Source organism: Semicossyphus pulcher, unplaced genomic scaffold, assembly GCF_022749685.1.
Source record: "Semicossyphus pulcher isolate SPU_LCO1_2020_fin unplaced genomic scaffold, fSemPul1.0.p SCAF_10, whole genome shotgun sequence".
NCBI lineage: Eukaryota > Metazoa > Chordata > Actinopteri > Labriformes > Labridae > Semicossyphus > Semicossyphus pulcher.
Genome location: NW_027211604.1, coordinates 27407128 through 27424313, shown reverse-complemented (window position 1 = coordinate 27424313; position 17186 = coordinate 27407128). Strand labels below are relative to the sequence as shown.

At 41.5% G+C, this 17186-nt stretch overlaps 1 protein-coding gene across 1 annotated transcript; it reads right to left on the bottom strand.

The window, feature by feature from the left end:
* Positions 1-853: 853 nt before the first annotated feature.
* On the bottom strand, positions 854-16911 carry igsf5a (immunoglobulin superfamily, member 5a). The gene is made up of 7 exons (XM_069672870.1): positions 16539-16911; positions 9598-9888; positions 7273-7392; positions 5897-5921; positions 5684-5781; positions 5482-5546; positions 854-940 (listed from the first exon to the last, which is right to left on the bottom strand). The coding sequence occupies exons 1-7, from the start codon at positions 16909-16911 to the stop codon at positions 854-856; spliced, it is 1059 nt and encodes a 352-aa protein (XP_069528971.1).
* Positions 16912-17186: the final 275 nt, after the last annotated feature.

Here is a 17186-nt window from a genome sequence, read left to right as displayed (position 1 = left end):
CCTGAGCTACTATTCTCCACATAACTTCATTTATCCACATCATGAGTGAATAACTGTAAATCAGAGGGAATATAATCAGTGTAAATTAAACCAAGGATTCAACAAACTCAGTTCTCTGGGTGTTTAAAGTTTAATATCATATTTTTTAATGTGTAAACACTTTGCAAAAATAATGTAATATATGAGGAGTTAAATCTCTTTCAGTGACAGGTCTACTATACATGTGACATGTTCTACTTGATGACTATTTAAAAAGCTGGCATGTTTATTTCTGTTTGTTGAAGGTTTTAATAAATCATTTCTGGCCCCCGATAAAAGAAAATATTACATTTAAGCAGGATTAAATTTTCAGACATTTTCAGATGCAGGAGAACAAAGGAGGTCTAAGATGGCCCCTTTAAATATTTAATTTGACTTACATAATGCCTCAATAAATAGATGTGGCTTAATAAACCAAGATACACACAGTCGTCAAACAAAAATACAGCCTCTGTCCAGTTAGCCGACCAGTTTATGCTGGTACAGCTTTTTTTGTTGCTCCAGTGGTCATTAAGTTGTTTATCATGCTCACTCTGACTGTGAAGATGCTGAAAATGCAAAACCAGCAGGTCTTTAGGACTGTAGCACGCTCAAACACCTGATAAAGGACCCAGATGTTTTCAAATCTTAATATATATTCTGTTTATTTTAACATTTTTACAGCTTTTTACATTCATTTAAAAAAATACACGTCTCTCCCATCCACATCATTCAGTATTTCTTCACACCGTTCCTCCCTCTTCAGAAACTAAAGCAGGAAGGCTTCGAGGTGCTGTCTCAGTTTGCTTCAGAAACATCTGCAGACTCTGTGTCCTTACACGATGGTGAGATGTCTGTGCTTCTTGAAGCCTGATCCGTCCACCACATTTCCTGCCTGGTTGCTGTTCACAACGTCAGGCATCTGAAAAACAAAAACAATAATGACATTTAAAAAATGCCTCTGAAAGATCTCTACGTTGCAGTTTTAACAGTGAAGACTTAAACTGTATTTCCCCGGCCGTTTCCTCCTTGCTATTTAAAGTCAACGTTTATATAACACATTAACTATGAAACTTTACGGCTCCACATAAAAGGCAATCATCTCGGAATAACTGGGATATAATTGTGGACTTGAATAATATATTAGTTTAAGAGGCACCTCACTCATGACCTCGATTAGTTGAACGGTGAAGCAATGAATTATCCACATGCCTGATAAATGGGCGCACAGTCATTAACATCTTTATAGTTTAAGATCATAAATTTACATGGCTGGTCATTTCTTCATTTCGTTTGTAAGAGCCATGTAGAGGGATCTGTATTACACAGCATGAGCTCTGAGGAATGATGACATGTTGATGTGTGCTTATATGTTTGACTTTGTTAAAACTATATACCGACTGTGTGCAAAGTGTGTGCTTTAAAGCTGTATTTACTGAGGCTTTGTGTGGAGTCTGGCAGTGTGGGACAGTGAAGGCACCACAGCCGCCATGAGATAGGAGGCTGTTTTTTAGTGATGCCTATCAAGGTGCCTGCCGTTCGTCTCTTTCCTGTCGCTCTCTGCTCTTTTGCTGCCACTCTGTTTGAGGGTCTCTGTGTTGGGTACAGGGGCGGATCTTTTTTGACTGGGGTGGCCCCAACCGGGTCACTGAGTTATGCAGGGGTGGCATGAAGTATGTCTGCACACAAACAGACACACGAATGAGTAGCATTTATTTACCCTTTCTATCTCCACTAATCATATCTACTTTGACTAATAACATTTAGTTTAAAAAGTAGTTTTGAGTGGCAACATATAAATCCTCTAAGCTTAATTCTTTAAGGACTCAAAAAGAAGAGTGACAATTCAAAGTACTAACAAAAGGAAATGTGACACACTGAAATGCAAAGAAAGCTGCGAGCAGCCTGTTGCAACACAGCCCAAGTAGTTGATTTTAGTCCCGCCTCTGACAAGGCAAATAGCCAATCATAGTTTAGGATTTGGGGGTGGCACCTGGGGTGGCCAATCAGATTTCAAGGGGGGCCCTGGCCACCCCTGGCCACCCCTCTGGATCCGACCCTGGTTGGGTAGTGAAAGTTCTCGAGACAGCTCGGTTGTGTTTGTAACCTGGCCACTGCAAATAAAGGGACGTAGAGTGAGAAAGAATTCCATCTACTAGTGTTATTTTGAGTCGAGTGTCTAAAGTCTCTTTGGTCAGGGGATCCCGCTTCAGCGCTACCACAGTCAGACAGTTCTTGAAGACGTTTCTCATCTGAAAGGCTTCTTCAGTTCTAAACTGACTGGTGGATGGAGCTAGAAATATAAGCCTCCATTCTGCAACCAAAGCCAGCTGATATATGATTGGTTGACACTACAAACGGAAACCAGAACACTTCCCGTTCTAATCAAGTCCTGCTGCACTTTTACTGTAAATAGATATTAACCACAATTCAATGCAATACCTACCAACATAATTTATGTCATGTGGTTGAGTCATAATATTAAACTACATCAAAATACAGACATATGTAGAAGCTGCAGCTATAGTGGTGATCAAAACGCATATTATTGGTGTAGTCTTTAGAGCCTGGTGGTCTGTGAGGGCGAGGGCTCAGTCCAGAGGGGGAGGCATTTGGTTGCACTCAGTACTTATCAGTAAATGCTCACAGGGTAACATGCAGATATACGAAAGGGAACATGACAACATTGCTCCTGCCACACATCAGTGTGTTAGGATTTCATGTTGAGCATGTTTGTGCCTCTAAACACACCCAAAGTGTTACTAGTTTAGTGGGAGGGGGATTTCACCTTTTACGTCCCTCCCCAGCATTAGTAATATTTTACATAGATCCTCCAATACCTCCAAATATAGAGCTAGGTGGGTACAACTGTTTCCAACATAGATAACTAAAAGTACAAAGAGAAAAATTATGCAACCTCATTTAAACCAACATTTAGTGTAATGGGAAAAGAAATCCCTGAAAGAGAACAAAATATTGTCCTCTATACGACAAAGCAAACCTCAAAGACCTCAAACCATCATTTCAAACTATTATCGTCCTGTTTTTCCCCACAAGGGACAAAAATACATTTGTGGTGTTAAAAGAAAAACTTTGTCTGCTCTCCCCCCTGAGAAAGAAAGCAACACATACACTTCTCTGACCTCCAGTTCCCCCTGACTCGTGAACAGAATCCAAACGTCCACCATCAGGACTTTAACAGCGCTGAGACAAGGCTTGAACAGTGAAAGCATTTTGATTTGCTTTCTTAATTGGTTATTAAAAAGGCTAATACGTTACTTACATACATATGAATTGTGAGTAATTAAATGATTGTGGTCCAGTGAAGTCTGAACCCCAGTACCCTCTCTGGACGCCTACTTAAATCTCCTTTAGGACAGTTTACAGTAAAATGATGGATCAGCCCGCCTTCGACACTTTTCTGGAATGTTCTTACAAAGTCTGCGTGTCGACTCGACCTGTGAAGTCGGAACAGTTAGATTAAGCCAAAGACTCCAACAAAATCGTGTCCACCAAACCCAGTGTCTGTGTCATAGAGGTGCCTCTTTATTCTCACCTCGATGTTCTTAAAGGGTCACTGCACTGCAGGCAAAGTATATTTTACTTTGTCTTGTGCTGTTGCAACACCCGCATTTCTCCTCTGGGTCAATAAAGAATGATCTTATTTATAAAGCACCTTTCACAGACAGCAATCACAAAGTGTTTCACAGTGAAATAAAAGTAGGCGAAAAAAATGAAAGAATAAAAATATACAAAGACAAAACCCCTGATAAGATACACCAGGATAAAACAAGGGACAAACTAAAACGAGGGGAACAGACAGAGAGCACGAGGTAAAACCTCAATTCTCACAAGCTACCTAAACTGTAACTCTCTTACCGCCTCACTTGCCCGTGAATGTTTTTACATACTACGCACTAAGAGGTGTCTTAAAGACAGGGTGGCTGAACATAAATACGCCATAAGAAACCACAATGAGGACGACCCCATGGCACGCCATTTTCCAAACTGCCACCACAGCAACGAGCCTGTTGAAACCTGAGGTGGTGACCGTCTCAATAAATTACTTCAGCGAGAGACCTTTGGATTTGGATTTTCAAATTTGATGCAATGATATACCCGAAACGGCTGTTTCTATGAAATGTCTGGGTCCACACAGCTCCCCCCCTTTTTATTATTAAAAACTCTCTTTTGTTTATTATATTATACACTCTTGAATTATATTCTATTTGAGGTCTCGTTAATGAAAACAAAACATACGTGTCGTCAGAGTTTTGATTATAAAAGATCTATTTTTAGCGCGTCAGCATCGTCAAGATCTTTGACGAACATTTAACATCATCATTTATGAAATCGACACTGGTGGACCCACTGCACATGACCAATTCTCCTACACCGTTTAGGTCTTTTCAGACGGGGGGCGTTTGATGCACTTAGTCATTCATTTTTGATGACAAGCGAGCGTGCAGGTAGGGAGGCGCAGGCAATCTGACAGGTGGAGCGACAAGCGGGTGCTCATCTCATGCACACGTCCGCCCCCTGCCTGAGATGAAAGTTCTTGAACTTTTTACTGCGTGACGCGCAGCAGTAACCAGAAAAACAATGGCTGAAGGACCGATCCATGCTGTATGTGAGTTCTCTGAGATATACAACCACTTTGTAAACAGTTACCGGGACACAAACAGGAGGGCCTTTGCATGGCAGAGCATCGGTGCAAGACTGGGCGTATCAGGTGATGTAACGTTATTTTTAACTTGAGCCAGGCTATACGTTACACTAGCTAACGTTAGCTATTAAAGACAAGGATTGTCACTGTGTAGTACATTTAACACAAGCCAATATTCATACCTGAGGGACCCTAACGTTAGCTTTACCATCCACAGGGTGGTACATTCTTTCAATCTTTTCTAGAAATACAGTTGTACCGGCAGGGATAAAGTAGTAACACAGAAGCCGTTTCCATGGTTACCACACATAGAGCGCCTGCTGTTTACTTGCGGCATGCTTGTCTGCCTGTCTATTCACATGAGGTGCACAGTGAGACCGTGCGATCCAAGCGGGTACGCAGGCGGGGTGTTAGGGTTCATGGAAGACTACTCCAAAGCTTAGGAGCTGCTGACTCAAAGGCGCGATCTCCCAGTGTTTTAAACGTGTCCAAGGTACACTTGAAAGACTCTTGGTTGAAGACCTAAGATCCCGTGGTGTGGGGGTGCAGAAGGTCCACAGTATACTCTGGGTATATTGGATTGCATTTGATTTGCAGCATTTTAAAAAGATTCTAAGTGCTGTAGGGCGGATATATATTAAGAAGGGTAAAGAGGCCTAAAGTGAGGAGATTAAGGCATGTATAAAAATCTCTATTTCATATTATCATCAGCATCAAACCTCAAGGAATGGTCAAAAATCACATGCTAACATTTCCTTCTGCTTTCTACTGTGAATTATACTGTATTACAACCATACCTCATCATAATGGAAGCCGTTCCCCCGGGAGAAGCCGCTGTCTGTGACATCACTGGGAGTTACACCTGTGAACAGAGAAGAGAGACGGGAGAGAGGGGGTAAGACACAAAGGCTTGGTGTAGCATGGAAACATACATAAGAGCCAATTTGTCACATGCTGCCGTTTAAAGTGTATGTGTTTGTGTATTTGCACTTGTCGTACTTGTTTGACCATCCTTCACGTATCCTGCGTTAACCTGACCCTGTCTCCGTCCAGCTGCAGTGACACTGCTTAACTGGCTCTGTGTCCTCACTCTCCTGCTACACACAAACATGTACACAAACAGAACGATGGGTCGAAAGCTTGTAGAGAACATTGTGTTAAGGAGAATGAAGAAGTGGTGATAAAATATTCAACATTCTGGTGGCTTCTTACCTCATTTCATCCTGGTAGTTGGGTTCTGGGGAGGATCATAAGATAATTAATTAATTCATGTAAATGTGAGATATGTGTAGCTATTACAGTAGATGAGGATTATTTGTACATATGTTCATAAGAATCTGTTTAAAACATTGACTGTAAATAAGTAGTGGACGTTGCCACGATGTCACCCATTGGTTTGTTGACAACCGTTTTAAACCTCAAGTCCGGCATTTTGGCCATCACCATATTTGAGCCAGAAGTGACCATATTTGGACATAGGGAGGAAATGCATTGCTACACCTATCCTGGTTGATAGGCAATGGTGTACTGGGGGGTTTGATCGCCCCTCCTGGTGCCCCCATGTTTGGAAAAAAGTTTCAGTAGTCCAATAGTAGCGAAGGAATTATTAAGTTCCCTCTCAGGTGCATTTTTATCTTAACCAAGGTTTGGTGTCACCATGCACTGTTATACTTTCTGCACTCTGGTGCCCCATGTCACACAGCTGGTGGCCTTCTTATTTTTATTTTTGCCCCTGACCCTCAAACAGCCTGAGTACACCACTGTTGATAGGTCAGTGTGTTAGCTACCTGTCAATCACACATAGCCTCGCCCTAAAGCACGTTCTGCTTCGAATTTGATTTGCTCTAAAGGGTATTAAGGTATTATTACACAGCTGTGTTAAATACTTGATTCTGATTGGTTAAATACGGCATGCTGAGGTCTGTTATTTGTCGATAACAGACCGTTTCTATAAAGAACAGACTGTTGCTAAGGATCTGGCTCACACAATCCAGAGGACTAACTGTAATCATATCAATCCGCCGAAAGAAGTCCGGTAAATTTACAGAGGGAAAAAAAGAAAAGAGACAAAACAGTGGAGAGAAAGCAATAAAGGTTAAACGATGTAAAAACTGAAGGCTACGACAGAGACTACAAAACTGAACTCAGTACGGGAAACGGTGGAGTTTAAAGACGGTGATTGAAGAAGAAAATGTTAGCAGACTGAGAGTGACGAGACAGAAATCCTCAATCAGGTGCTGTGTACCTGTGTAATAAGCGGGATAATGTATAGTGAGCAGGTTGTTATCGTGGACGAACCCCTTCCTGTCGGGTTTCAATAACAACCTGCTTACTATACATTATCCCTTACATAAACCACCCGAGAAGAACTGATCCGTTTCCATATAATCACATTTTTTTAATCAGTGGAGTCGCCCCCTGCTGGCCACCAGTAAGAATGCAGATTTAATGCACTTCTGCATTAGCTTCACTTTTGAAACCTAGAGGCTAGGCCACTTCTTATTTACAGTCTGTTGTTTGAAAGCAGTGCCATCTTCACTGACACAGTACAGTGTAATCCATGTAAGCCGATATAACGAGGGTCTTACCTTTTTCTTTCCTGCGTTTGTAGCAAAAGATGATTCCTATGATGAGCAGAACCAGCAGAGCAAAACCTCCGATGGACACCACCACTGCAATCAGCACAGTCCAGTCTGGAGGCTTGGGAACTGTTGCAGGAGCACAGACCAGGTGTCAGAGACTCCAAGAAATACAAATACAATACTGAACTCATTCAAAAGAAAGAAAATTATGAAAACATCCTGCAAAAACTATGAAAACTCTAAAAGCACTGAAAAATCTGTGTTGCATAACTTTCTTTTACATTTTCTCAAACATATTTTGATCAGATGTGAAATTTGGGGAAGGATGACTTTTGATACTGACAGCTCCAATAACTCAGATATCATAAAATCCGGAATATAAATCCCACTGGAATATAAGACGCAGTCTGTTTTGGTGTATACAAGTTATTTCAACACTGTTTCAGTTTATTTTCATTTGAAACAACACACACAAATTACAGCCTACCACCTGTTTGCACTCTGTTGAGTCTGGTAGCTACCAGTGCTGTAGCTAGCGTTAGCTACAGTAACGTTGATTGTTGTGAGGGTGGCGGCTGCAAAGGCGATCATGGCGATGCATGTCCGTGACGAATTGTAGCAACAATCAAATTAGTTTCCTTGCTTAAAACAGCGAGAAAAACAGCACTGCGGCATATTGTAAATAAGAGACGTTGTAGCGTCTTGGACCCGGAAACAGTTTAATGCTGAGCTGTGACGTCACCACTTAACAACCGACAACTTTAGCTATTATAGCGCCATCATCTGGGTAAAATACCCTAACACAATAGCATAGCTCTCTCTACATGTTATACAGGTATATTGGTCACATCGGTATGTAGGTCACAGCCCACTTTTTGATGAAAAAAATCTATTACAAGTGCATCTTATACAACAAATTTTATGGTAAGTTACTTCTCTTTAATTTCTAACACTCATTAGCTTAGCATGCTGCTTTTAGCTTTAATTATTTGTGTTTTAGTCTTTTAATGCAATAAATTTTTGTTGGTTTGTTTTAATAATTTAAGGGATTTTAATGTTTTCTATTTCCCTTTGCCTTACACATTGCTGTTGCACAAACAGATGGTGCTGCTTATTCTATAACTTCTCTTATCCAACATCATCCCTCATCCCTCATATACGGAGTGTTTCCCATCCCGACTGTTCTTCAATAAAACTTGTTTCCCTTATGGATGACAATTGGCGTTCTCTTTCCCCTACAAAATGCAGGCGGTTGAAGGACTTTTACTTCCTGCTGGAAATATATTTGTTTTGTGTTGGTCTGTTTTTAAGAGCTGCACTGATGTAACAGTGTCGACATGTTAAAGTGTCGTATCTCATCTTAAATTACTTTGGACTCCGTCTCCATCTTGGACTGCATGTTATTAGGCTATTTGAGTGAACATAATGGGTGAAACCAAACACTGCTAATCTGATCTCCACACAGTTTGTGTTAAATGGGTTTTTTATTGAATTAAGACCAGATTTGATCAGATTATTCTCCAATCACACAGGTCACAGGTTAATATCAGGCATGGAGAGGGTCTATTGGTGGATTCTCAGACATGTCTGAGACATTAGACTTAGACCTGTGCACTAATGCAGTTAAGAGGTATTAAAGACATCACATCCTCCTTGATCAGGCATAACAGAAATGTGTCTAAGTTATACCTTCTTTTCTAAATGAAAGTAGTATTTGATTTTACTCTGTATATATATTGATATGGGGCTGCACGGTGATGCAGTGGTTAGCGCTGTTGCCTAACTAGAAGGTCACCGGTTCAAACCCCGGTTTGGTCAAGGTGGGCCTTTCTGTGCAGAGTTTGCATGTTCTCCCTGTACATGCACGGGTTCCCTCCGGGGTCTCCGGCTTCCTCCCACAGTCCAAAGACATGCTTGTAAGGTAAATTGGTGACTCTAAATTGCCCATAGGTGTGGGTGTGAGTGCGAAAGGTTGTCTGTCTCTATGTGTCAGCCCTTTGCCCAATGACAGAGGATGATTGTTAAATGAAACATTGGCTAGTTTGCTGCGATACTTGGTGAACACATTCATGCCCACTTCAGGATAAACTGTAATTACTTCCCTCATCTGTTTAGCCAGCAAAGTTTATTATATGACCAAGATGTTTCTGTTATGCTAATAGGCATGCTAACATCCTACAATGCCATTGTGAGCCTGTGACAATCGTCAAAGTGAGCATGGCAGAGCAGCTTTACCGTCCGTTGCCAACCAACCAACTGATATATTTCCTTTAAAGGGCACAGGGAGGCTGGCAGGAGGCTTTGTTCCAGATAAAATGGAGATCTTCTTACCAACCACCAAGAAGACAGAGGAGGATTTTGGGTTCATTAGTGCTAGCACAGTCCCCCGGCACTCCACCGTGGTGTTTCTGACTGCCTGGAAGGTCAGGACACTGCTGGAGTTGAAGGAATCCCCCTCAGCCATGCTGGTGGTGTTATACAGACTGCTGTCCACTGGTTGACCATTCAAGGCCCAGGTGACTGTGGGTGCGGGGACCCAACCAGGCATTACACACTGGAACTCCACCTGCTCGTCCTGCTTCACCGTCGTGTTCCCTCCAATGATGTTGACCGTACCACTCTCTGAGGAATAAAGACAGGGACGAGGAGAGGAGAGGTCAGTATGTAAAGGACACACACTTTTAGGTCCTACACTGGTAATAAAAGGAAAATTTAAACAAAAACAAATGTATACAGTTCAGCGTCCTCAGCGCAAAAACGCCCCCGGCATCAGCTGCTTTTTGTCACTGAGCTCTCAATTGAAAATAGCTCAACGTTTGAAATCGTGCTGGGCTCATCAATGTCACTTCTCCCTCACCAACCAATCAAACTCAAGAAGGGGCGGGACTTCAGATATCAAGCTAATCCTCTTGTTTTTTCGAGGGTACAATTTACGGAGGGCACGAGTCCTCTACATTGTTTTTATGTTTTCTTTGTATTGTAAAATTCCCGTGAATAAAAGCAAATATTAAGCACACAGAGCAATTTAAAACACACTTAACAGTCACTATTGATGGAAGTGGAAGTGCTGCCAGACAACTTTTGTAACCTAGCAACAGTAAGCGCCAATGAGAAGTACTCTAAAGAACTAAAATTGAGGTTGTGGGTGCTGCCAGCGCAAAAAACAGCGTTAGTGGACACAGGCCGTAAGATATCTAGCTGTTTTTTTTATGAAATTTGTGATATAAGAATTGTAGACAAATGTAGATATCTACAACAAGCATAGGAAGTAGTAAGAGTTGAAATGCTAAAACAAGTCAACAAGTGCCATTGATTTGTTACAGATATTTATGGTGGTATGGTGGATAAATCATCATGTCTTTGGTTACCCCTAAGGTCTTTGTCTGGTGCAACCATCCATCCATTACCTATACCAGGGTCGATACTATTCAGGGTCGCGGGTGGCTGGAGCTAATCCCAGCTGTCATTGGGTGAGAGGCGGGGTTACACCCGGACAGGTCGCCTGTCAATCACAGGGCTGACACATAGAGACAGACAACTTTCCACAATCACTGACAACTGATATTCCACTAGTAGGAAGTGAAATTTTGATATCAATATTTAACATTTTGACCAGTGAAATTGCAGTCAAAAGACAACTGTTGATACCCGCAGCTGCTCTTACTTAAATGCTATGGTATTTACTGATACACATACATAAAAAAGCCTGCCATTCTGTTTAACAGAAAAGCAGAGATTCTTAATTATTCTTATTGCCAACAAACCCATGAAAACACCAACAAGAACTGATCCTACCAACAAGTTGTATGTGTTAGTCTGATATCTCTAACTCATCGGTGCCACAGAGCTCGACTACACATAAATGAAATCAGTGAGACATACTGTTGCTGCTCTTTCACCTGCATGAATAGAATAAGACTTAAATTGATAGTTCTGGTTTTTGAAGTGGGGTTGTATGAGGTATTTATCAATAGTAAGTGTACTACGTACAGTAGATAATAGTCAGCACGGCCCCTGTTAGGAGAAGCCAGCAGGCCCCACCACGGAGCCAGGAGTACCTCGTACTTTAGCCTCTTAAACTGCCCTGTATACCTACGCATGCAGCACACGGTATCACAACAGCTGTTTGGGTCAGGGGTTTACAGAAGAGACAATGAGTAAAATAACACACAATATAACATTTCACACACTTAAAGCAATATATGCTGCATGATACATGACATTTACCTGTACCACAACTTAAGCTATAGATTGTATACTGTGTGCAGTATGATAGACAGTATACCCAGTGACTTCAGCTTAACCAAGGTGAACCTCAAACATCTTATATTTGTTTAATATGACGTATTTTTTAATTTGCTGTTAAACAGTGTTTGCTGTTGGACTGTCAGAGTCTCTTATTAACGTCCCCATGCAGAAACACAATCAATGCGCTCACCTGGCAGGTCTATTAAGTGGATTTATTTGCTTTGGCTGCAGGTTTGCTACATGCAGGGTGAACATGTCTGTAATTATGGAGGCCCTAATCTGCAGCGCGAGATCAAGCTCCAACAATCTAATAATCAATATCAATTCACAGGCAGAGAGTGTAGCTCACATGTTACACACTAAGATTACCTTCAGGTTACAGGCAGGATTAGCTGTTTGTACATGGAGAGGAGGTATATATACAGTGTGTTGTTTGATTCACTTCATACTGTGGTGTAGGACCGTGGTTTGAGGCTGGTTCATTGGAAAGCTGCCTCACAGACACACGTGGGGCTGTGCTCAGTGCCCCCCTCCACATGAAGTCTAATCCAGACATTGAGGCCAAAGCTACAGACGAATTTAGGTCAGAGTTGAGCTGACACAGGAAGTGTTCTGGTGCTTTAAGCAACATGTTTCTGAGATTTCCTCTCAGGCACCACATCTCCATTTCTGAGAGTCTGATGTCAAAACATGTCCCACTTCTTCTACACTCATAAGCCAGTGATTTGAACACAGCAAACATCCTTGCAGTCATGTATTACATATTCATATTCACACTGCAAGTAAGCATACCATGCACTAAAAAGACTTTTGCAGGACTACAACTAGATTCCTGCTGAGATTATTTCCCATCATGCCCCTGCTGGAAGTTTTCAAGAAGAAAAACAAACAATGCAGCAGAACGAGAAGCAACTGCACTGAAGAGTTCAGTGGTCTGTGTTATAAGCAGTGATTGGGGCTGCAACATCAGCTAGATTATATTGCAAGCCAGCAGGCCGCTAACATTAGCATTTTGTTTCTCCCTATTATTTCAAATGTATTACTGGTTCTGCACTAATGTATTGCAAAAGTAATCAAGAGTTGAACTAGCTCATCCCATGCAGTCAGCACACAGCAGCTCTCCTGCCGTGTGCACCCTCCTGGACTCTCCTCCATGTTTTCTATCTACCTGCTATGCTGCTTCCTGTTTGGTGCTGCAGAAAGCACTCCTAATGTTGACAGTAGTCACATTACTGAACTTCACATAAAGGTTCTGCAGTAATGTTGTAAAAAAGCTGTACTTTTACACTGAAGTTAACAATGACCTCATATTGGTGGTACGATGTTACAGAAGCAAAAGATGCGCGGCTTTTAAACTAACATGGCGAGCTTCACACACTCGCTGTTTCTTATGTTACACCTCTGTTACTATCTCTGATGCCGGCTCAACTTTTACTTTGACACAGACAGCGAGCTGTAACTGAAGCATAACAGTCCCGTCTTGAACAGGCTGTGTAAGAGGGGCTACTGTTTGTTTTTATCAGAGCATACAGAATAGAAGAATACCGACTTAAGACCGCTCAGAGATTTATTAAAACCTTACAACAAAATAACTGTATGGTAAATGTCTACAAGGCAGAATGCCCCACTTATGGCTTTAGTTCCTTTACCATGTTTCATACAAAATGACTGTATGAACGACACGTCTCCATCTGCTTTCATTGTACATAAGTGAAGCCAAAATAGCCCCCGTGGCAGACATCAGCAGGTGGAGCTGCTGTAGCCACTTCCACTAACCAAAACACACTTAACTTACTGAAAAAAAACAGCAAAGATCCCGCACGTCGGCATATTTTACAGCAGAACAGCTTGTTGTGTTGTTCTGAAGCAGACGTTCACAGGTATGGAAACTTCAATGACTCTAAGGATTGTTTTAGTTACGTCTCCTCTGTTTCTCCTCCACTCTGCTACTTGGGAACAAATCGACTGCAGGAGCTGGATTTGTCAACAGAGCTGTCAATCATCATTTTTACAGCATCAAATAACATTAAAAGTAAAGTTGTCAGAAAAATGAACACTTGGACATAAATCAGCATGATAAGAACTAACTATAATGACAGAAACCATGTTTGAGAAAAATGTATTCTTACTTTGACTCATGTCCCATCTGTTAACATGGAGGAGGCGGGCTTTATGATCTATACTGCAGCCAGTCAGCAGGGGGCGATAGAGAGGGTTTGGCTTCACTTTTAGGGAGTTGTCATGTCGGCCATCTTTTTAAACAGTCCATCGGTGTATCCGAAACCGCATACTATCATACTATCATACTAATCATACTAATCATACTAACTGTGACGTAAAATTGAGTTTGTCATGCGTTCCCATCTCAAAGTATGCAATTTTGTGTATGCGAGAAATGCCCGGATGTATACTAGATCGGCCCGGATGTCTGAGTATGAGACGGGAGCTCACTGGTTGTACTCAACCACCCCAAAATGCATTGCGGCTATTCAGCTTCTACTATGGCGAGGATGGACCGGAGATCAGACCGGACATACGTAAACGATTAAGTCACGTGATACGGAGAAGACGGCTCTGAGTATGATGCCACCGGCATCCTAATAGTCAGGTTAGTAGGCAGTATGCAGTACATACTGTTTGAGTATGTAGTGGGCAGTACATTAGCATGCGGTTTCGGACACAGCGCATGTTTCATACACGCAGGCACTGGCTGAGGGCAAAGCACATGACAGGCAAGTTTCAAAGCTGGAGTCGTGTAACTACATGTAATGTAGTCATGAATATATTTTATTTAACTTTACTCAACATGATTTTTTTTTTAAGCGTGTGCAGCAATTGTTTTTATGTTTCTTTAGTCACCTCCCCCTGCCTTAGTCACACATTACTGATGATGAATGGCAGACACAAAGATGACTCTAAATTATTCCTCTGGCGGCCTTTCTTATAATGAAAAATATTAACAAATGAAGTTGTGTTTGTTGTTTTATTCACTTGTTTATTTGTTTGAATTCTGGTTCCTAGTACTTCCCTCTGCCAGTAATTCCTCTTTCTGTGAACAAAAGGATGTTATATTCTAAGCTGGAAGTTATTTCACACACACACACACAGTCGTTAAATAGTGTTTCCTGCATATTTCTACATCTTGTGTTAGTAAGGATGAAAACTTTAAGTTTCCTGAAATGAACACAGTTTCTCCTTTAAACGCAGCTCTGCTTTGAAGGTGAGTGAAGATAATGAGCTCTAGACCATCTATGATCATACTACCAGCAGTGGATGATAGGTGAGTAAGTATGCGTCACGCGCGTGTGTGTGTGTGTGTGTGTTTGTGTGTGTCTGGGAGAAAGAGAGACAGGGTATTAACAAGCACATCTAAAATACTGTCATCCAATGCTGCCCTCTAGAGGACATCGTGGTCACTACAGCTCCCTCACAGCTCCACTGAGAGCTTTCTTATCGTGTGACTGTAGAAATATTAAGCTGAATTATAAGACAGAGGACTTTACTAATGTTGCAATATAAAGACACATACAACATATAAAACATTTGTATTTTCACATATATTTGTTCATATTTTTCTCTATATATGTATTAACAAAGTTTTAATTTAATTTTGTGCATAATATATTTTGATGATTTTTCCCCCTTTTTTTTTAAAATGTTTTAAATTTATTTACTGATTTATTTTTTCCTGTATTTTTTTTTTATTGTTTTCCTGAAGTTTACAACCAAAGGGCTTTTGGTGAGCATTCTGCCCAGGTTTTAGGAGCATTATATAAAAATAAATATATATATTTTTAATTTGAAAAATACATCACCCGTATAATATGTTGATAAATATATTTAAAATACATACAGAAACTAAGGAAATTAACTGAAGATAAATGGAAATGCTTCTAAGCTTCTTTTGTATTTCCTCATTTTTTTCTGGCATTATTTGATGGATGCGCTCAAAAACACCTCCCCTCTAAAAACAAAGTAACGCCTTCCTGACTGTTGTTGGGTTTTTGTTTCAAACGGAGTTTGAATAATCCAGATAGCAGAGACATGAAAAATCCATCCATCAATTATACAGTATACCACTTATCCTGTTCAGGGTCGCTGGGGGGGCTGGAGCCTATCCCAGCTGTCATTCGCCAGTCAATCACAGGGCTGAAACAGAGACCGACAACCTTTCACACTCACATTCACACCTGTAGGCAATTAGAGTCACCAATGAACCTGACGAGCATGTCTTTGGACTGGGGGAGGAAGCCGGAGTACAAGGGGGGAGCCCATGCATGCACAGGGAGAACATGCATACTCCACACAGAAAGGCCTACTTCATCCAAACCGGTGTTTGAACCAGGAACCTTTAAGCTGTGAGGCGACAGCATTAACCACTGCACCACCGTGCAGCCCACAGAGAAAACATCCTATTAAATATAACAAAAATAGGGGTGCTGGCTTCTCATGTACAGAGGCCACAGTCCTCGACTGGACGTCCTCCACTCTCTCCTCCCCACATTTCCTGTCACTCTTAAGCTGTCTGATCAAATAAAGGCAAAAGCCAAAACAATTAATAAATAATCATAAATAATATTGGAATTAAAGGTAATGGATTTGCGTTTGGCAACGTCAGTAAAAGAACAGAGCATTTGTGGGGGGGTTTGTGTGTCCCTTTTTTTGGTTTTGTTTGAGTCCCTGTCCCCAAAGTGTCTGTGCCCGACCCTGTCTGTGTAAGGAAAGTTTGCATACAGCTCAGCATCACTGAGACCCTGAGGGGAACTTCCTCCTCAAAATAAGGTCAGAGTTCAAAGGACTGATGACTTTATTTTTAGGCCTGATATGGATAGGAAGCTGGATTATCAGATCACGTGTGCACAATAGTTGGCCTTTGTTTTTAATGCAGTATATTTAATTTTTTCATCCCATATTTTTTAAGATGTCGTTTAAATGTTTCCTGTTTGAAGCAATTGTTAGCTAAATCCTCCTTTCTTCCCCCACACTGTAAACAACTGTAACATGAGAGACGTTAATGACCTCACCTTGTACGCTCAGCTGTGCCGTCTTGGATCCGTACTCCCCCAGCATGGTGCAGACCACTGACCCGGCATCCTCACGGCTGACGTTGTGGATGGTGAACTCCACACAGCCGGTGTCTCCTCTGGAGCAGAATCCAGCTGTAAACCTCTGAGAGGAGGAGCTGATGTCACCGATGGCGGGGACATTGACGACCAGGAGACTTCTGACTTGCCAGGTCATGACCTGCCAGTCTCCCTGCACCGTGGCGTTGAATGTCACGTCAGAGCCTTGCAGCACTGTGGCGTTCAGAGGCTCTAGCTGGAACGCATCAGGCCCCGCTGAATCTGAAACAGAAAGCACGTCAGGCAGGATGGAGAGATGTGCTACAGAGTTCATCATAGATGAAATCTAAAGATGAAACATTGTCTTGTTATTATGGCTCAGGCCTCTGTACTCTGAGAGGATGGAAGTACATGAAGATTTGATTCACATTTATTTATTTAGGATCCCTGTTGGTTATAACCACAGTAACAACTATTCTTCCTGGAGTCCATACAAAACACATAAAGGACTACTGAACACTGACTGTTTACAGTGACTTATACCTTCATACTGAACAACTTCAAAATAGATATATTGAACATGTACCATAAATTAAACCATTGTGTCAT

Bases quoted from the DNA above. Each gene is read 5' to 3' on its own strand.
- igsf5a (XM_069672870.1), bottom strand. From the start codon at position 16,911: ATGAACTCTGTAGCACATCTCTCCATCCTGCCTGACGTGCTTTCTGTT. The intron at 5,547-5,683 runs GTACGACAAGTG...CTCTGTTCACAG, and splicing joins CGTGAAGGATGGTCAAACAA to GTGTAACTCCCAGTGATGTC. The intron at 941-5,481 runs GTATGGTTGTAA...TTTGTTTTTCAG, and splicing joins ACGGCTTCCATTATGATGAG to ATGCCTGACGTTGTGAACAG.